Here is a 21759-nt window from a genome sequence, read left to right as displayed (position 1 = left end):
GTAAGAAGGCAATCGGGTGTGTAATAAAATTAGGAGCAATTTTTAGAGAAAATGAGCCTAGAGGAAATCTGGGAAAGTCTTCAAATGACTGAATAAAGGTTAATGGGAATTTAAGACATAGATACATCTTTCATTACATTTCAAGGGCTAAGGTGAATAAATGGGCAGAGGTAGTTTACTTGCGATTTACCTGAACGGTGATGCAGGCTCAATGACAGAATTGCCTCATTCTGATCGTACTTTACTCCCAGTCTTCAACAACAATGGTAATGGAAATTTTCATTATCATGTTTATTGTTTAGATATTCTCTTGATAAATCTGAACTTCAGATTATCTGTCAAATGTATATCAATCAACAATAGAAACTGATACTGTAACAGGAACAGGTGTCATTAACTCCTTTTTTCCAAGTACTCCATTCAAAGTTGGCCGAAAGAGGTAAGTTGTTAAACAGATTTAAAAATGAAATCAATACATGCTTACAAATGCAAGGTTTTATTAGATTTCACTATTAAGCATACTTTCTAACAAATTTAACTTTAAGCATTTAAATCATCACCTTCATTCTGAGAGGCTGGAGAATGGAATGTACAAATGTTCATAGAATAGCAGTGGCAAGAAAAGTAGAGAAGTTTCAATTTGTATTTGAGAGGATACAAAGTTGATTTTCTATACAAAATCTGTCATTTGGGCTACACCAGGGGTTACCAAGATTTTTTAATGCCATGGACCCCTACGATTAACCAAAGGGGCCAGGGACTTCGGGTTGGGGACCCCTGGGCTACGAGCTTCCTGATGAGGCAGCACAGCAGATAACTGGCAGTTCTTTGCTATATTAGGGCTTTATATTAAAACCGACAAAGTGCATTCCTCTGCAGCTGTGATTGCTGTTGTGACTGCTGTTGCTGCTGCTGTAGCCGTAATTGCTGGGAAAATGGATCTTCCATGGATTTGATAGCAATGGTAGTTTTTGGTCCTGTTTTCCAAATAATACCATTTGAGTCAACGACAGAAGCTTCAACAGTAACAATGTGGTTCCCAAGTGCACCAAAACATAGCAGGAATTGTGTGCTGAAGTAGTCATTATGGGGTTCCACTCGCTGTTCCATTTCATTTGTCGTGTTCTCCAGTAATACCTAGGAAACAGATTTGTGCATACATATTAAAGGCATGCCATGGGCAAGTTTGCCAAACTCCTACTTTGGGTCATTTAGATTCTACTGCTGTCAAATGGATAGTATTATTCATACAGTTTTGAGAAGACCATTCACAATTAATGTGAACAGTATATTTTGTAACAACTTTTATCTAAACCATCAGGCTATGGCCAATGTCAAAGTAGGCTGGGGATCAAAGTATGCCCCAACCTACTCGGTAGATTAATCATTTAACGTATGCTGGAAACTGAACTGTTCCACTCACAAACACTTCCCACTCTTCCATACAATCTACAAGTTCACGTGGTCAGCAATAATCTCATTATTTTTTTAAACAAAAAACTTTGCTTAATGCTGTATCTGATTATGAATGAAGTGCAGTTATTTAACGATTGATTTAACATTGGACTATCTAGAGTAAATACAATTTTGAACTACCTTGTAATCTTGCACACCCTTGTTCTGCACTGAGGAGGAAACATTCAGACAAACTGCCTGAATCTTCCTGAAGAAGCCGGGCTTTGAGCCATGCTGGATAACACCTTCCACCTTAAGAGCCAATTGCTGATTATTCTGCACAGTGATTGGTTCTGTTGGAGTGCGAGGTGAAGGTGACAGTGCCAACTGCAAGACAACAGAAAGACATTTATCCAATTGTAGCTATCACTTAGAAAGCCTGAACAAGTTGCTCTTGATGTGGGAAATGTGGTCAATAGTACTTTAAGCCATTTGATAAGGTAACTTCTTTATTTAAAAAAAAATAACAGTTGATAACATAGGGAAAAACCTGATGTGGAAAGATTGAGTTAACAAATGATTCCTACAGTGACTGTTCTTGCAGTCCTTCACTTCATGTACAGCAATGATTTAATTGCAAAGCCAAAAGAAGTAGTGCCTACATTTTCAAAATTACTTAAAATAGAAGATGGAAAATAGATGAAATAAACCTTTAGCATTTTTTTTATTCCAAGGTTGCAATGACAATTTGGTATCAGTGGTGCATATCATTTTGCTTAAAAGACATGCGTTTTCAATGCAGTAAGCTGGATAATGTGGACAGAGGCAGCATAGATTGTAAATTGAGAAAGTATGAGTTGCTTTTAACATGAAAATGTTCTTTTAAAAGGGTTTTAAAAGTTTGCTGATGCACAAATTGTGCTATTGGGGAAAGGGAGGGCAGAATTGGACATACCTTGATGCTAGTTGATTGAAGCTTTTGGAAGAAATACCTCTGAAATGATAAGGGGACCTTCAGCAAGGATATTACAGCTGCACAGAGGCACATGGTGTGCTGGAATAAAGTTACACAATGAGATCAGTTAGTATGACTTCTGAGATAATAATACAGTATATTATAGTTGAGGTCCACTTAATCTGTGCATTATTATTTTAAGTGGTAACATCAACACAAAGGTACTTGAACACAAAATTAAATTTCTCCACTAATGTTTTGCTTTCCATTCTCTCCCACTGAGAATTCCTGCTGTTTTTTTTTTGCCTGTTGCTTCTCTTAATCATTCAATTGCCCATAAAGTTCAAATTACTTTCTCCAGCAAGGATTGGTGCTGGGTCTGTTGCTTGAGATATATATCAATTGATGATCTGGATGATAATGTAGTAAACTGGTTCAGCAAATGTGGAGATGTCACCAATATTGCAGATGTAGTGGACAGCAAGAAGACTATTAAAACTTGCAATGGGATCTGAATCAGCTGGAAAAATGCACTTAAAAAAGTGGCAGATGGAATTTACTGCAGACAAGTGTAAGGTGTTGCATTTTGGGAGGACAAACTAGGGTAGGATTTACATGATAACTGATGGGGCACAGAGGGGTTCAGTAGAACGGTGGATCTGGGAATACAGATCCATATTTACTTGAGAGTGGCATTGCAGGTAGGTAGTCATAAAGAGCTTTTGGCACATTGATCTTCAGTATTGAGTAGAGGAGTTGGGATGTTGTGTTGAAGTTGTATAAGACATTGGTGAGGCCTAATCTGGAGTATTGTGGGCAGTTTTGGTTACCTACCTACAGGAAAGCTACCAATAAGATTGAAAGAAGTGCAAAGAAAATTTACAAGAATTTTGCCAGGACTTGAAGACCTGAGTTATTGGGAAAAGCTGAATAGATAAGGACTTTATTCCTGAGAGCACAGGAGAATGAGGGACAATTTGATAGAAGTATATAAAATTGAGGTAAATATAAGCAGGCCTTCTCCACTAAGGTTGGGTGAGACTAGAACTAGAGGTTATGGGTTGAGGGTGAGAAGTGAAATGTTTCAGGGCAACATGAGGGGGAACTTCACTTAGAGAGTGGTGAGTGTGTGGAATGAGCTGCCAGCAGAAGTAGCGAATGCAAGTTTGATTTCAATATTTAAGAGAAATTTGGATAAGTACATGGATGGGAGGGCTATGGTCCAGGTGCAGGTTAATGGGACTAGGCAGATTAATGGTTCTGCATGGACTAGATGAGCCAAATAGCTTGTTTCTGTGCTGTAGTGTTCTATGACTCAACATGATTTTACTTCATGGAATATAACTGGCATTATATACAGCTTGAAGTATATTATACAAGTTTTACTTAATAAAATTTAATCTGGCTGATATCCACAAATATACCCTGCAGGAGTTTTTAAAAAAAAAACCTCAAACAAAAAAAAACTGGATGTCTATTGGTACATCTCCTGATCAGCCTGCTGCTGTTCCAGCAAAGTGTGACAAGCAGCTCTCAATTAGAGCTCAACGGTGCAGTAGAATTTTCAGCTACCAGGCATCCAGACAGACGTACTTTATTGATCCCGAGGGAAATTGGGTAGCATCCAGCCAGCATCACGAGCCAACATGTCTTCTGCTGGAATGCAAGAGGGGGAGGGGGCTGTCCCAAACATGCCTTTTGACTACCAGAATCAAGCCATTCTATTTTAGTTCTGAGTACTTCAGATTTAACTACATTATGGAACCATTTACATCCCTTAAGGCCCTCCGTTGTTCGGGGTCACATATCCCAGCTGTCTGCGTGATACGCAAGCCAGGGCAATACAACAGGGAGAGCAAGCTGTTACCCAAGTAGTAGATTCCTTCTCTCCATGCAGCTGATAAATCCAAAGGTACAGCAGAGACTGATACAAATTGGCACCAGCAACATCGCAGGAGTTGCCAGTCAGTGTCGAACACAGTGTAGGACTGCCTTAGGGACTCCGGCTCCGGATTTTTCAGTTGGATTTGCTTCTGAAGTCTTCCTCATGAGTGGGAATTACCACAAGCAGTGGAGGTTTGAGATCAGTTTTCTTTCTCCTAGATGGGCTGCCAACAACACCCCAAAGTGACTGGTTTAAATGTGCCAGTGACTTGCCTTTGCCCCTCTTCACGTGAGTAGAAACAGTTCTGCTGGACTTAGTAGCTAAGCCACACATGAAGGGCAGGAGCTGGGCTTGGTTGTTATAGATTTGAGATACTCATTGGGAGCATTTAATAGGTAGTGGACACATATCTACACTACCACCCCAGCCATAACAACCTTAAGGAAGCTTAATATCTCACCGTGCACTGATACATCATATTGGATATTATTAATCTCTAGCCTGTATCAAGGACAGTAGTTCCCCTCAATAGGAAGAGGGACATGGACGGCACTACAAGCAGATGACATTAGCTACCCTTGTTACAATTCTCTTAAGCAGAGATTAAGCAGTGCTAATAACCAAGTTGCAGGTTCATGTGTCCTAATCTGCCCTAAACAAGTGGATTTATCCTGGACATCCCTTTGTTTATTATTGTCACATGTACCAAGATACAGTGAAAAGCTCATCTTGCGCACTATTCATACAGATCAAATCACTACAGTGCATTGATGCAGATCAGGATAAAACAATTAACAGTGCAGAATAAAGTAACAGCTACAGAAGTACAGTGCTAGTAAACAATAAGGTGCAAGATCATAACTAGGTGTGTGAGGTTGAGTGAGATCTACTCAGCAGGATCAAAGCTGTCCTAGATCCCGCTGGTACATGCTTTTAAGCATTTGTATTTCCCCCTCAGTTGGAGAGGGGAGTAGAAAGCATGGCTGAGGTGTCTGGGCTCTTTGATTATGTTGGCTGCTTTGCTGAAGTAGCAACATACAGGTACAGAGCCCATAAAGTGGAGGCTGATTTCTGTGATGTGGACACAACTCAGCACAACTCTCAGCAGCTTCTTGCAGTCACATGCATGACAGCTTAGTATGCAAACTCCTCTGCATCCAGGTATAATGTTCTCTATGTTGACCCTTACCAATTTTTAAATGGGTGCAATGCAGCTGTGTCAACTTCTTTAGCCTCTTGAAATACAGGTATAATCAACTGCTTTGGTCTGTGAGCTAAACTGTAACAATGTATTAAGATAGTCCTAGCTTTCTCAACTCTGACTGGAGCTTAATTGATACCACACAGACTTAGCGCTAACATAAGGACCTCTATGTGCATGAGCAGAGCCACTGGTGAGATGCCAGAGAACTGCTGGATAGTTTACGTTGTCCCCTTGTTCAAAAAGGGCAGTAGGGATAAGCTTGGAAACTGCAGGGTGGTGAGCCTTGCATGAATGCTAGGAAAAGAGCTGAAGATTATTGACAAGACAGGGACAGATTAGGAAGAGTCAGCATTGTTTTATGTCAGTGAGAATTGTGTTTCAAATTTGAGGTAATAGGCAGATTTTTGCAAATGGAAATGTTTGATTAATGAAATAGCAGATGGAGTCAATTAGAGAAGTTGAAATTTCAATATACTGTCTTCGTTTTGTGAAGAAACAATTGTCACAATTGGGGAACAATTAACACTTGCTACAACACATTCACCACTTCGATCTCCTACTTACCAGGTAGGAAACAGGAGGATACTTTCTGCTAAGAGACTCTATGTCCTCCAGCACCTGGGCAAATACAGACAACATGCTTCTTTCATACTCGCTTTCAGCATGGACATTCCCATTGCATCCATACTCTTGGAAACTGCAGGAAATTCAATTAAAATTAAACCATTAAGTGGTAGCACTTTACATTTTACCCACATCAGTTTCTACATGCTATTACCCATTTTTTTTATTTGCAATTGACAATTGTTGGAATACTAACAAATAAATTTGTAGGCAGATCAGCCCTTCAAGCCTGCTCTGCCATTGAAACATGATTATGGCTGATAAGACTGTAGCCAATGCTACATTTCTGTTTGCCCATTGGTGATTTTTCAACCCCGGCTTTGAGTGTCTATCTAGCTTTGCTTTTACTGCCTTTTAACGAGGAGAGATATAAAGACTCATAAGTGAAAGTAAAAACTGTCTCTTCTGTCTTGTAGGAAAAATTATCTTTGTAAACAACAATCTCTAGTTACAGATTCTCCCAGAAAATGAAGGATCCCCTCTATCTCCCCTCAATCTTGTACATATCAACCAAATCTCCTCATGCTTTTCTAAACTACAGCAGGCACAAATCTAGCCTATCTAACCTTTCCTCCTAGGGTAAATCCGCCTATTCCAAGTAATAATCTAATTAACTTTCTCTAAACTACCTGCAAATTAACATCCTCCTTTGAATCACCCTGAAGATCTCTACTCAGGAAATGGGATTACACGGTTGTGATGGCCAAGGCAGGATAAACGAACCTGTTTCTGATTCTACTCAATGTGATATCAATTCACCTTATTCAAATGAAACATAACCTTGCTATTTTTTTAAAAAAAAAGTGTGGTTCTCCTATTTATAAGCAACAACATCCTAATTGGCTTTTTAAAATTGTTGCATCGATGTATTACTCATTATTTGAATAGTGCTTTTTATTATTCCTGCTAAAAGAGGCAAATGCACATTTTGTCCACATTATGCTGTTTCTCAGATCTCTGCACTCACTTTACCTACTTTTCTTTGTAGCTTTGCATTCTCTTTGTAACTTTTTCCTTTCTAATTAAGCAACTACAGTGCCTTTAACCAAGTCATTTATATACACTGTAAACTAGAGTCTCAAAACTGATCCCTGTGGCACACCAGTCATTACATTTTGCTAGCCAGAAGAATATCTAGCTGGACCTAATTTCCTGTCACATTAGTGTTTATTGCTCACATGAGCCTTTATTTTCAGCAAGTGCCACCTTATCAAATGCCTTTTGTAAATAAGCATAGTAACTCCAGCAGTTCCCAAACACACATTACTACTTTAAAGAACTCCAATAAATTTATAAAACTACGTTGACTTTGCTTAGCCATCTTGAACTTTCAGTTCCCTGAAGTAACACCTTTATTTTGAAAAGTATCATTTTCTCTAAGGTTTAAGCTAACTGGCTTGCAAGTTTCCAGCTTTTTCTATTACTTTTTTTTTGAATAAAGGATCTGTATTTGCTATTTTCCAATTAGATGGGTCTTTTTGTACCTTTGGAAACTGAAACCTTTGCATGAACCATCTTGCTAGCCATTTTTAAGCCATCAGGTTGGTCCATTAGGAAACAGAGGTTTATCAGCCCACTCCAGTTATTTCCTCAGTTTTACTTTCATGGTCACAGTGAAACACTTTTCCCATTCCCATTCCCAATTTGCAACTATTTCTGAGATGTCCCTGATTCTTCATAGCACATACTTGAACAAAATAACTATAATTCAATCCCCCAATATTTATTCAGTTCATGTTTTGAAAGATCAATGCTTACTTTATTAATATTTTAAATATCTAAAGAATCTACCATAATCATTGTTCCCTGCTAGCTTTGTTCCATTTCTAAAGCAAAGGAAGACAATGTAATGATAAGACTGCTTCATATCTGGAATCAAACTCAATATTGCTTTAGAGTACTCCCTCCATACAGCTGGCTTTGTGAACAACATAACAATCTGTGCAATGTTTGGAATAGACGTATCCATCATATTGTCTGTCATTTGTATAAATATTCTGGATGAAAATGTACAAGGCATGATTTAGTAAGCTTGGAGACAGCACTAAAATTAGGTGGTGTTAGTGAAGCTGGTTATCAAAAATTATGAGGAATCTTAATTAACTAGGTAAGTGGCTGAGGAATGATAACTGCCACTCAATCCAATTAAGTGCTTTATGTTGCATTTTGAGAAGTCAAAACAGGATAGGACTTCTACAGTGAATGGCAAGGTTCTGAGGATGTTCCTCAGTCCCCTGTAAGTGACATCACAGACAGATGAGATACTGAAGGTAGTATTATGGCACCCTGGCCTTCATCAGTTAGGGTACTGAGTATAGGACTCTGGGATGTTGTGAAGCAGCTGTACAATATTGTCAAGGCTGTACCTGGAGCACTGCATGCACTACAACCTTATTATAGAAAGGACATCAGTAAGCTGAAAAGAATATAAATAAAATTTAAGTGAATGTTGCCAGGACTTGAGGTTCTGAGTTACAGGGAGGAGATGGGCCGGCTGGGTCTTTATTCATTGGAGCACAGGTGATGGATGAGTGATCTTGCAGGTGTAAATCAAAAGAAAACCATGAACAGCATAGACAGGGTGAATGTATGGGCCCTTTTTTATCAGGGAAAGGGAACTTAAACTAGTTGGCAAAAGTTTAAAGTGAGAGGGGAAGGATGTAAAAGAACATAACAGGAGTAGGAGTAGGCCATCTGGCTCATTGAGCTTGCTCCGCCATTCAGTAAGATCGTGGCTGATCTGACCATGGACTCATCTCTACCTACCTGCCCTTTTCCCCATAACCCTTAATTCCCTTACTATGCAAAAATCTATCTAACTTTGTTTTAAATATGTATTGAGATAGCCTCCACTGTTTCATTGAGCAGTGGATTCCACAGATTCACCACTCTCTGGGGAAAAGCAGCTTCTCATCTATCCTAAATCTATTCCCGTGAATCCTGAGGCTATGTCCCCTAGTTCTCGTCTCACCTATCAGTGGAAACCTCTTTCCTACCTCTATTTTATCTGTCCCTTTCTTTGTTTTGTTTCTATAAGATCTCCTTTCATTCTCCTGAATTCCAGCGAGTACAATCCCAGGCAATTCGATAACCCCCTCACTTCTGGAATCAACCTGGTGAACCTCCTCTGCACCACCTCCAAAGCAGGAATATCCTTCCTCAAGTAAGGAGACCAGAACTGAACACAGTACTCAGATGTGGCCTCATCAATACCCTGTACACTTGCAGCATAACCTCCCTGCTCTGAAATTTAATCCCTCTAGCAATGAAGGCTGACATCCCATTTACCTTGATAGCCTGCTGCACCTGCAAACCAACCTTCTGTGATCCATGCACAAGCTCTTCCTCCTGCACAGCAGTACACTGCAATTTACTACCATTTAAAAAATAATCTATTCTTCCATTTTCCCTTCCAAAGTGGATGAGCTCGCATTTACCACCTGCCAAACCCTTGGCCACTCACTTAACCTATCTATATCTCTCTGCAGACTCTCTGTATCTTCTCCACAATTTGCTTTTCCACTCAATTTCATACCATAAGCAAACCTGGAACTACACTTGGTCCCCTCTTCCAGATCTTCAATGTATATCGTGAACAGTTGCAGGCCCAGCACCGATCCCTGCGGCACACCACTCACCGCTGATTGCCAACCAGAGTAACACCCATGTATCCCATCTCTCTGTTTTCTATTAGTTAACCAATCCTCTATCCATGCTAATACATCATCTCCAGCTCTTTGCATCCTTATCTTATGGATAAGTCTTTAATGTGGCACCTTATTAAACACCTTCTGGAAACCCAAGTATGTAACGTCCATCATTCCCCTCTATCCACTGCGCACGTTATATCCTCAAAAGAACTCCAGTAAGTTTGTCAAACAGGACCTTCCTTTGCTGAATCCATTCTGTGTCTGCCTGATGGATCCATTTCTTTACAGATGCCTTGCCATTTCTTCTTTAATGACAGCTTCAAGCATTTTCCCAACTACAAATGTTAAACTAATTGGTCAATAGTTGCTTCCCTTTTGCCTACATCCTTGTTTTGAACAGTGTCGTGAAATTCGCCTTCTTCCAATCCACCATGACCTGTCCAGAGTCCAGAGAATTTTGGTAAATTATCACCAAAGCTTTTACTATAACATACCATTTCTCTCAGTACCTTGGGATGCATTCCATCAGGACCAGGGGACTTGTCCATCTTCAGGCCCACAAGTTTGCTCAACACTGTCTCTTTAGTGATAGCTATTGTATCAAGGTCCTCACCTTCCATCGCATCCATATAATCTCTTTAGCATGTTGGATGTGTCCTCCACTGTGAAGACTGACACAAGTCAATAGACAGTAGGTGAAGGAGTAGGCCATTTGGCCCTTCTAGCCAGCACCGCCATTCACTGTGATCATGGCTGATCATACACAATCAGTACCCCGTTCCTGCCCGCTCCCCATATCCCTTGACCCCACTATCTATATCTAACTCTCTCTTGAACGCATCTAGAGACTTGGCCTCCACTGCCTTCTGGGGCACAGCATTCCACATATCCACCACTCTCTGGTTTTTCCACATCTCTGTTCTAAATGGCCTACCCCTTATTCTTAAACTAAATTCTTAAAGTTACCCAATATCAATTCCTCCTTCTCGGCCTCCAAAGGACCTACTTTCCCTTTAGCCACCCTTTTCTGCTTTTTGTAATTATAAAAACATTTACTATCTGTTTTTATATTTTGTGCTAGTTTATTTTCATAACCTATCTTCCCTTTTATTGTTCTTTGGGAAAACTTTAAAAAACAATCTTCCAGTTTCCCATTACTCTTGGTGACTTTGTACGCACAAACTTTAAGTTTGATGCCTTTTTTATTTCCACCCTTACTGTCCTTGCTTTTAACTGGAATATACTTTTGTTGAGCACTGAAATCACTATGAAAGTCTTCCACTGTTCCTGAACTGTCCCACCATATAGTTTGTGTTCCTAGTCTACACAAGCTATAACCTCCCTATCCCATGGTAGTCTCCACTGTTTAGGCAAAATACACTGGTTTCTGACTGCACTATTGCCCCCTCTATTTGTATGAGAAACTCAGTCATTCTGTGATCACTCTTTCCAAGAGGCTCCCCAACGACAAGATCACTGATTTTACCTGTCTTATAGCACAGGACCAGATGTAAGATAGCATGTTCCCTTGTAGGTTCAGTAACACGAAAGCCATTATGGATGCATTCTAAGAAGTCAACCTCAAGACTGTCTCGACCAACTTGATTCACCCAATCTATGTGCAAGTTAAAGCCCCCACAATAAATGCTGTTCCATTCTTGCATGACTCAGATATTTCTGTTTATTGCCTATGCCACTGTGATGTTATTATTTGGTGGCTGGTAGACAACTCCCACCAGTGATTCTTTCCCCCACCACCCTTTATATTCCTAATCTCTACCCAGATGGATTCAACATTCTGTTTCTTACATCTTATATAGTCTCTCACTATCACCCTGATCTCATCCTTAATTAAGAGCGCTACCCCACCTCCCTTACTTTCCAACTTATCCTTCTTTATTACTTGATATCCTTGGATATTTAATTCCCAATCCTCTCCACCCTGCAACCACATTTCTGTAATGACTGCAAAATCATATTGATTTGATACCCCTTTGTAATGATTTGCACAGGATAATGAGGTGGAACAACAACATTTAAGACACTTCGACAGGTACATTGATAGGAAAAGTATAAAAGTGTAGCATAGATGGTCATCTTGGTTTGCATGGATGTATTGGGCTGAAGGGCTTGTTTTTCATGTGGTATAATTCTGACTCAATTAGATATTTGATGCAACAAAATCAGCAAAGGGAATGATTTTAAAATCTTATTTCATGCTCGAACAAAGTTAGCAAAATTGGAATTTGTTTAATATTGGTGTTTTCTAGTATTTCACAATTCAAGAATTTGATACTGAAATTGTGAAGATATAAATGCATCTCTGTATTTGAGGCTCTAGTGGTCAAAAAGCCTGTGCAAGTGTACCTAACATTTTTTTTTACACTATACAATTTCTTTTCCAGAAATGAAATTTGTAGTTAATGCAGATGTACCATAGGTGATGTTGGGGCTGTTCAGATTGCAATTCTCAAAGTGCATTATTTTCCCCCCAGTGTCCTGTATAAACATTACTTCCCAACATGATATTGCAAATAAATTGATACTGCTTCAATTGTCAGTCAACTTCGGAAACCAAAATTTGCATTACTAAAGAAGCTTGTCATTTCGCCTTCCAGTGCTAGTGACTTGTGTTTAATCTTGACCTCTGGTTATCATCATAGAACACAAATCGTCCCTTTGGCCCAACCTGTCCAAACTGATCAAGACGCCCATATCCCTCAGCCTTTCCTAGCTACATACCCGCCCAAGTGTGTTTTAAATGTTAATATACCTGATCATGAATTTGCCTATTTTTCATGACCATGTGGATTTTGTTTCTCCCATATTCCAAAGATGTACAGGTCAGTAGGCTAATTGGCTGCAAGTTGCCATAGCATGTAGGTGAGCGGGAGAATTGGAAAAATTCAAGGGAATTTAAAGAGGATATAATGGGATTAGTGTAAATGGGAGCTTAATGGTAAAGCCAGATTCAGTAGGCCAATGGGCTCTTATCTGCTGCTGTGTGATTCTGACAAGGAGTTCAGTTGGTGGTACAGGCAGATGCCTAAACTGTATCTATGACAACACTGGAATGACTTTCCCCACAGAACTTCATGCACTCCCCTTGATCCTCTACTATGCAAAATGTATTTTTCTCAGTTATCCATAAATTATTCCTGGCATAATCCAAGTTAATCTGATACTCAAGACAGCCTATCTTAATGTACAAGGATTAATTTTCTTCCTTTATGATAAAGTAAATTTTAATTGAAATGGGGATTTTACTTCTGTAACCCAATAATTCAAAACATCAGTAAAGCAGTTTCCAAATCATCAATGGGACACCAACTAACCAACTATACAAAAGTTCAAACAGTAACACACCAAAGATAATTTTGATTACAAGTAAGTTCAAATAGTCATACAGGGAAAAAGAGATGCAGGACATTCATCCCAAATACTGTGCCCACTTAGCTCGTCCTAACTTCCTAATTCTGTCCATGTATCTATGCGAGAGCTTCTTAAGTAATAGTGTGCCTGTATCAACTACTACTTTTGGCAGTTCATTCCATATAGTCATACCCTCTCAGTGGGAAAAAGTTGCCTCTTGAGTCTCTTAAATATTTCATCTCACACTTGAAACCTATGCTTATTTTGGGCTTCCCAATGTTAGAAAAGACTTGCCACCTACTTTATCTGTACCTCTGAAATTTAAATACTTATTGTTGATATGAATATTTATACTATGAGTTAGGAGACTTTTAAATGTACTAATCCAAGGAAGACAATTGTAAGTAAATGTGCAAGACAGAAACCTACTTGGCATGGGTTGTTCAATTCTTTCCTATAGAATGCTAATTAAGTTCTGGGACAACTCTGTACTAAAGAAGCATTGTTTGTATAGAAAATTCACACATTTACATTGGGAGGGATGGTAATTGTGACCACAAAGTTCAATAACTCTTGTGTTTGTTTCCTTTCCCTCAATATTTGGGCAGCAATGGCAAAACATTTTTAGCTCCTGTTAGTCATTGCAGTAACGACTCTTCAGATTTTGGAATCCTTGTAACAGCAGTTCCTATTCAAATTAGGGTCACATGCTCATGTAAAGAATCCCACAGATTCACCGCCCTCTTGCCTTTAGTGGAAGCGATAATCAAGCTGGGATGTGTTATTGAAGTAAGCTTGGTTCAATCCTGAAGTCACAAGGTTTGCTCCTGACTAGGAATGGCTGTAGATAACTAGGACAAAGAGGACACCAGGGAGTTCCAGCTACAATATCTACTGATATTCTGTTTTCTCTCTCTGATAATCACAAAGTGCCACAGGGATCAGTACAGTGACTGCAAAAGATTGCATAGACACATAGAAAATAGGTGCAGGAGTAGGCCATTCGGCCCTTCGAGCCTGCACCACCATTCAGAGTGATCATCCAACTCAGAACCCTGTACCTGCTTTCTCCCCTGATCCCCCCTGATCCCTTTAGCCACAAGGGCCATATCTAACTCCCTCTTAAATATAGCCAATGAACCAGCCTCAACTGTTTCCTGTGGCAGGGAATTCCACAGATTCACCACTCTCTGTCTGAAGAAGTTTTTCCTCATCTTGGTCCTAAAAGGCTTCCCTTTTATCCTTAAACTGTGACCCCTCATTCTGGACTTCCCCAACATTGGAAACAATCTTCCTGCATCTAGCCTGTCCAATCCCTTTAGAATTTTATACATTTCAATAAGATCCTCCATCAATCTTCTAAATTCCAGCAAGTATAAGCCTAGTCGATCCAGTCTTTCTTCATATAAAGTCCTGTCATCCCAGGAATCAATCTGGTGAACCTTCTCTGTACTCCCTCTATGGCAAGAATGTCTTTCCTCAGATTAGGGGACCAAAACTGCACACAATACTCCAGCTGTGGTCTCACCAAGGCCTTGTACAACTGCAGTAAAACCTCCCTGCTCCTGTACTTGAATCCTCTATGAATGCCAACATACCATTTGCCTTTTTCACTGCCTGCTGTACCTGCATGCCCACTTTCAATGACTGGTGTACAATGACACCCAGGTCTTGTTGCACCTCCCCTTTTCCTAATCTACCACCATTCAGATAATCTGTTTTCCTGTTCTTGCAACTAAAGTGGATAACCTCACATTTATCCACATTGAATTGCATCTGCCATGAATTTGCCCACTCACCTAACCTATCCAAGTCACCCTGCATCCTCTTAGCATCCTCCTGACAGCTAACACCGCCGCCCAGCTTCATGTCATCCGTGAACTTGAAAATGCTGCATTGCAGTCAAGGTTTATGATTTACACAGTCACTGCTTTTACCTAAAATTGCTGATTATATAAAGATCAGTGTGAGGCACAAATTACAAGTTTTTGTTTTACCTGGCGGAATCTGGATCGAGGATTAATGCTTCAATAGAGTGAGAAATTAGTAAACAACTTTGTTGCTGTCTGTGGAGGAAGTTAAAGGCCACATGGGTTAACAGACCATTTAAACTGCACCTTCTCCCCAAGTTCCTCTATTTGTAAAGTATTGATTAAAATTTCCTCAGCACTTCCAAGGAACTGTTGTCATTTCCCTATGTGACCATCAGGTCACACACACTGCACTATTCTTGAACCTGTGTTGTAATTTTGACTCTGCTACACATCTAGGGGTGGAATGTCAAACTCCAGCAGTTTTACAACAGTTACGCTGAAAAATGTGCTTAATTAACTTAATATGACAACTTCAATCATTTCTTTGAATGTCACGAATCGCTGACAGAAAACCATGTGCTGCTTGGGGCTTCTAATCAAATATAAAATTGCTGTTCTAGGCAGCTGTAGACTGAGAAGTTCCAGGGATAACAAGTGTTCAAGTCACTGTAACCTGGAGATTCAGGGTAACCATGCTCATTATTTGTGAGCATAAATGGTCTTAAAAAAACAAAGTTGCTATGTCACTGAAATTTACTTTATTATACAACTTGTCCACATTTCTATATGCCCCTTATTTGCAGGGTACTGCAGCTGGAGAAAACCAGACAGGAGGTGCAAAAGATGGCCAATTTGACCACAACTTTTACAACCCTAATATTGAAACTCCTCCCATCTCTATTCGCAACGCAAATGTAGCAATTTAGTGTACCCACCCCAGGAGCAAGCAAGAACATTTGAACAAAAAAAGAGATAAACTGAAACTGCATCTTTTCAGCTAATACAATTTACTATAAGGCAAATCCTAAAGATAATTTGCTACAATACCACAGCAATGATTCCAATTTTAACATTTGGTGACTCAAGACCCTGGCATATGCAAGCAAAATGCTACTTGGCAGAAAAGGATACAGTTGAACATTTCTCAAGGTGGCAGAATCAGCATCAAAGGAAGATTGATAAAGGTCATGATAACGAGTTGCTAGACGTCTGAATTCTTCCATTGATATCTTCATCTAAATGACAAAAAATGTAATTTGGATTAGAATGGACCATAATTAACATTGAAAGTGAGGCTGACAAAATATAATTTCAATTTCTAATTTTATAAAGGATCCAAGGGGACATTGCTTTGTGGATCCAGAACTGGCTTGCCCACAGAAGGCAAAGAGTGGTTGCAGATGAGTCATATTCTATATGGAGGCCAGTGACCAGTGGTGTGCCTCAGTGATCTGTTCTGGGACCACTATTCTAATTTTTTTATAAATGACCTGGATGAGGAAGTGGAGGGTTGGGTTAGTAAATTTGCTGATAACAAAGGTTGGGGGTGTTGTGGATAGTGTGGAGGACTGTCAGAGGTTACAGCGGGACACTGACAGGATGCAAAACTGGGCTGAGAAGTGGCAGATGGAGTTCAACCCAGATAAATGTGAGGTGGTTATTTTGGTAGGTCAAACGTGATGGCAGAATATAGCATTAATGGTAAGACTCTTGGCAGTGTGGAGGATCAGAGGGAGCTTGGGTTTGGAGTCCATAGGACACTCAAAGCTGCTACGCAGGTTGACTCTGCTTAAGAAGGCATACAATGCATTGGCCTTCATCAATCGTGGGATTGAGTTTAGGAGCCGAGAGGTAATGTTGTAATAGGACCCTGGACAGACCCCACTTGGGAGTACAGTGCTCAATTCTGGTCACCCCACTATAGGAATGATGTGGAAACCATAGAAAGGGTGCACAGGAGATTTACAAGGATGTTGTCTGGATTGGGGAGCAAACCTCAAGAGAATAGGTTGAGTGAGCTTGGCCTTTTCTCCTTGAGGCCACGGAGGATGAGAGGTGACCTGACAGAGGTGTATAAGATGATGAGAGGCATTGATCATGTGGATAGTCACAGGCTTTTCCCCAGGGCTGAATTGGCTAGCACGAGATGGGATAGTTTTAAGGTGCTTGGAAGTAGGTACAGAGATGTCAGGGGTAAGTTTTTTTTTATGCAGAGTGGTGAGTGTGTGGAATGGGCTGCTGGCAGCGGTGGTGGAGGTGGAAATGATAGGGTCTTTTAAGAGGCTCCTGGATGGCTACATGGAGCTTAGAAAGATAGAGGGCTATGGGTAAAGCCTAGGTAGTTCCAAGGTAGGGACGCGTTTGGCACAGCTTTGTGGGCCAAGGAGCCTGTACTATGCTATATGTTTTCTATGTTTCTAAAATTGTAATTGGCTAGTAAATGAAAGAATTTGGAATGGTTGAGATTGTTATAAGGATGTCTTTATAATGTTAAAATCCACAGATCTAAAAGACACACAATGCTTTCATGCACTGGAGTGTCAACTCTAATTTTAACTAGTTAAAGACCTTATGATCAACTACCAAATCCTTATAGTCATATCAAATTTGCCTTGGTCCTTAACATATTACACATTTTAAGTCAATTTTGATGAAGATGTTCGAAGTTGAAACATTAAGTGTTTTTCTTTCCACAGATACAGCTTGATTACTGAATATTTCTACCACCAATCTTTTCAGACAGCTCAGAGGATGTTGAAATAACCATGTGTTTTAATATCAAGCACAAAAACATGCTAAATCACATTAATAAGAAATGCTTTAAAGAATGTCAGTGATACTAAAAAAAATCATAAACAAGTCAACTGTTTCGCAAGTTATTCAGAGCTATTTCCAACTGCTGTGTTGGATTTCGGATGAAACTTCAATCATATGACTATGCAAAAAACCCAGCACTCAGGACGGTCCCTGAATTTGCATGTACCTGGTTGGTAATACGGCCACATCTCTGCAAGTCATTTCCTGATGCCATAGCAATTGCTGTGGCAATTGCAGGCGGCGGGCTTGTCTTCAGGCTGTTGCAGGTACAGATCAGCTGTGAGAATGCCTGCAGCATGTCAATCCGTAACTTAACAAACTCACACTGGAAAGTCAAGGGATTGGTGGGCGTGCTTGCAGCCTGAAAAACATTCAAGTTTACTTCCATGCAGTCAAATAATTTTAAAATCTGAAAATCCACTTCACCTTAATTTTTGCACAACATAGAATGATTATCTGTAAAAAAAAAAAAAAAAAAAAAAAAAAAAAATCAAACACCAAGGGTTTTTGTGGAGTCTAAGGAAATTTGTGTCTGTGCAAGGGAGGATACAGAACATGAATTCTGAGCAGGAGTAGATTGACTGAGCTTACTCTTCCACTTGGATCATGGCTGATTGACTGCAACTAAACTGTGCATTCTGTTTCACCCCCTTAAGAAATAAACCACAATGCCCTAAAACATTTAGCACTAACGCTAATACCCTTTAAGGAAGAGTGCTAAATAAAAAATGTAATCCTCATTTTGTCTCAACTGTTGTAAATGGGTAACCCCTTGTTTTAATCGCCCATGACAGGATATATCCTCTCAAATTCAATCTGTTGCAGCTCCTCAGGATCGAGTACGTGATAATGCAGTTACCTCTTATTTAAACTCCAGTGGATAGAAGTCTAGCCACTTGGTGTTTCCTCAGGTACTATTCCAATAAACATCCCCCGAACAGCTTTCAACACATTTATATCCATCCCTAAATTAGAAGACCAATATTGTGCACAATATTCCTGATGTGATTTCAATGTGCTAACTAATTCCCTGTTGTGTTTGATACGTCAGCAATAAACAATGCCATTAGTTTTTCTAATTACTTGACATCTGTATGCCAGCTTTTGGGAAGTTATACCTAACACCTCTCAGATTAACAGTCTCATCACATAAATGAGCTGAAAGTAAAAACATTACCATGTTTCCCACGTTATAACGTTTGCCAGAGCTTTGTCCTCTCAGTTGGCCTATTGCCTCCTTGTAAGAACTTCGCACCACCTTTCTTATTTGTATCACAAATTTCACAACTTATACACTTCAGTGTCTTCACTCAAGGCATTGTATAAATTGTAAAATTGACATTCCAGAACCAATTTCTGTGGTGCACAGGTCATCTACTAAAAGGTTTTTTTTGCCAACCACTTCATTGGCATGAAAAGAAACAATGGCTGTGTGCCCCTAAACCATGGACTTTTATTTTCTGCAAAAACACATTGATACGCAGAACTTTGCACCGATACGGCAAACTACCTTGTACTGAATTTTTGCTGAATTAAAACATACTGTTCAATCTTCTGGCGACACACAAAATGCTGGTGGAACACAGCAGGCCAAGCAGCATCCATAGGAAGAAGTACAATCGACGTTTCGGGCCGAGACCCTTCATCAGGACTGATGTGTACCGAAACGTCGACTGTACTTTTACTGTTGCTTGAACTTCCAGCATCTGCAGATTTCCTCATGTTTGCGTGTTCAATCTTCTGAGCTGCCATGGATCTGGTATTATTCATGTTTCTTTACATGTTGTACCACCTTCAACATTTTGTTACCCATGGGTCCACCTCATGGAATTTTTCCTCTTGTTTGGAATGTCTTCGCTCTGAAAGATCACAAAAACTATATGCTACCACATCTCAACTGACAGATCCCTTAACCTAATCTGTTAATTCACTTTGCCTTGCTCTGCTTTCATGTTCATAATTGTCCTTCAGTTTTAAATTACCAGCCTTGGATCTATACTTCTCAAGTGAATATAAAATTTAATCATATTATCACTACTGCTAGCTCCAGTATGACACCTTCACTGAGGTCATTAATTTAATTCAATTTTGCAATATCAAATCTAAAATGGCATGGTCTCCTGTTGGCTCAGATTATGCTGTCTTAAAGTATCCAGAATGCAGAACTCCTCATCCAGACATGCTTCGATTGTGTATCCAGTCCATTTGTAGACTACATTAGTGATTATTGTCGTACCTGTCTGATAAACTTCAACTAATTTTCTTTTGTATTGTTACCAAGTGATTGATACATTAAGAAACCTGTACAACACTCCCAATAGTTTCTTCACTTTTTTTATTTTTCACAAATTATCTTGTAGTCCTTCAAAATTATAAGCTCTAAAATGACCTATTTTGTATTGTTATGTTAAGTTGTACAAATTGAATATGGGTGAACATTTTATGCATTTGCCTGCCTTTCGCTGCCAAATATTTAATCCACACAGGCAATGAGCATTTGTATGAAAACATCATGGAAAAATGACAATATGGGGAAGCTATTGTATCAGGAAATTTAAGTTCAGTGCAGAAAGGATGATGGGTCTTGCCTACAGGAATGACCTGCACCATGAACCCAGAATGATGCTGGAAAAAAATTTCCAAAACTGACAAGCTTGTGATAAGTTAGTTTGCCTATCAGGAGTTTAACAGATGGTTATTTTCTACACTGCCCCAAAAGGCTTGCTCAGTATTCTACAAGTCCACAAAGATACTTTAAGAATTACTGCCTTAATTATCATTATCCTAGCTAATACAATAGACAATAGGTGCAGGAGTAGGCCATTCAGCCCTTCTAGCCAGCACTGCCATTCACTGTGATCATGGCTGATAATACACAATCAGTACCCCATTCCTGCCCTCTTCCCATATCCCTTGACCCCGCTATCTATAAGAGCTCTATCTAACTCTCTCTTGAATGCATCCAGAGACTTGGCCTCCACTGCCTTCTGGGGCAGAGCATTCCACATATCCACCACTCTCTGGGTGAAAAAGTTTTTCCGCATCTCAGTTCTAAATGGCCTACCCCTTATTCTTAAACTGTGGCCTCTAGTTCTGGACTCACCCATCAGCAGGAACATGTTTCCTGCCTCCAGCGTGTCCAATCCCTTAATAATCTTATGTTTCAATCAGATCCCCCTCATCCTTCTAAATTCCAGTGTATACGAACCCAGTCGCTCCAACCTTTCAACATATGACAGTCCCGCCATTCTGGAAATTAACCTTGTGAACCAACACTGCACTCTCTTGATAGCAAGAATGTCCTTCCTCAAATTTGGAGACCAAAACTGCACACAATACTCCAGGTGGGGTCTCACCAGGGCCCTGTACAGCTGCAGAAGGACCTCTTTACTCCTATACACAATTCCTCTTGTTATAAAAGCCAGCATGCCATTAGCTTTCTTCACTGCCTGCTGTACCTGCATGCTTGCTTTCATTGACTGATGTACAAAAACACCTAGATCTCATTGTACTTCCCCTTTTCCTAACTTGACTCCATTTAGATAGTAATCTGCCTTCCTGCTCTTGCCAACAAAGTGGATAACCTCACATTTATCCACATTAAACTGCATCTGCCATACATTTGCCCACTCACCCAACCTGTCCAAGTCACCCTGCATTCTCATAACATCTTCCTGACATTTCACACTGCAACCCAGCTTTGTGTCATCAGCAAATTTGCTAATGTTACTTTTAATCCCTTCATCTAAATCATTAATGTATATTGTAAACAGCTGCGTCCCAGCACCAAACCTTGCGGTACCCCACTGGTCACAGCCTGCCATTCCGAAAGGGACCCATTAATCGCTACTCTTTGTTTTGTCAGCCAGCCAATTTTCAATCCATGTCAGTACTCTGCCCCCAATACCATGTGCCCTAATTTTGCCCACTAATCTCCTATGTGGGTCTTTATCAAAAGCTTTCTGGAAGTCCAAGTACACTACATGCACTGGCTCTCCCTTGTCCATTTTCATAGTTACATCCTCAAAAAAAACTCCAGAAGA

At 39.9% G+C, this 21759-nt stretch overlaps 1 protein-coding gene across 2 annotated transcripts in view; it reads right to left on the bottom strand.

Annotated features, from left to right (window-relative positions):
- Positions 1-384: 384 nt before the first annotated feature.
- ints7 (integrator complex subunit 7) overlaps positions 385-21759 on the bottom strand; it is a 67744-nt gene continuing 46369 nt past the window's right edge. The window contains exons 14-20 of one of the 2 annotated variants that reach the window (XM_059985875.1): positions 17883-18077; positions 16031-16134; positions 15083-15151; positions 6004-6136; positions 2351-2449; positions 1597-1782; positions 385-1137 (exon numbers count right to left, since the gene is read on the bottom strand). In XM_059985875.1, the coding sequence (XP_059841858.1) occupies positions 850-1137; positions 1597-1782; positions 2351-2449; positions 6004-6136; positions 15083-15151; positions 16031-16134; positions 17883-18077 (1074 nt within the window). In that variant the 3' untranslated portion in view covers positions 385-849. The remainder of the gene's footprint in view (positions 1138-1596; positions 1783-2350; positions 2450-6003; positions 6137-15082; positions 15152-16030; positions 16135-17882; positions 18078-21759) is intronic. The other variant, XM_059985876.1, reaches the window with a different exon arrangement.

Source organism: Hypanus sabinus, chromosome 12 (assembly GCF_030144855.1).
Source record: "Hypanus sabinus isolate sHypSab1 chromosome 12, sHypSab1.hap1, whole genome shotgun sequence".
Lineage (NCBI taxonomy): Eukaryota > Metazoa > Chordata > Chondrichthyes > Myliobatiformes > Dasyatidae > Hypanus > Hypanus sabinus.
This window is presented reverse-complemented; position numbering and strand designations above follow the sequence as displayed.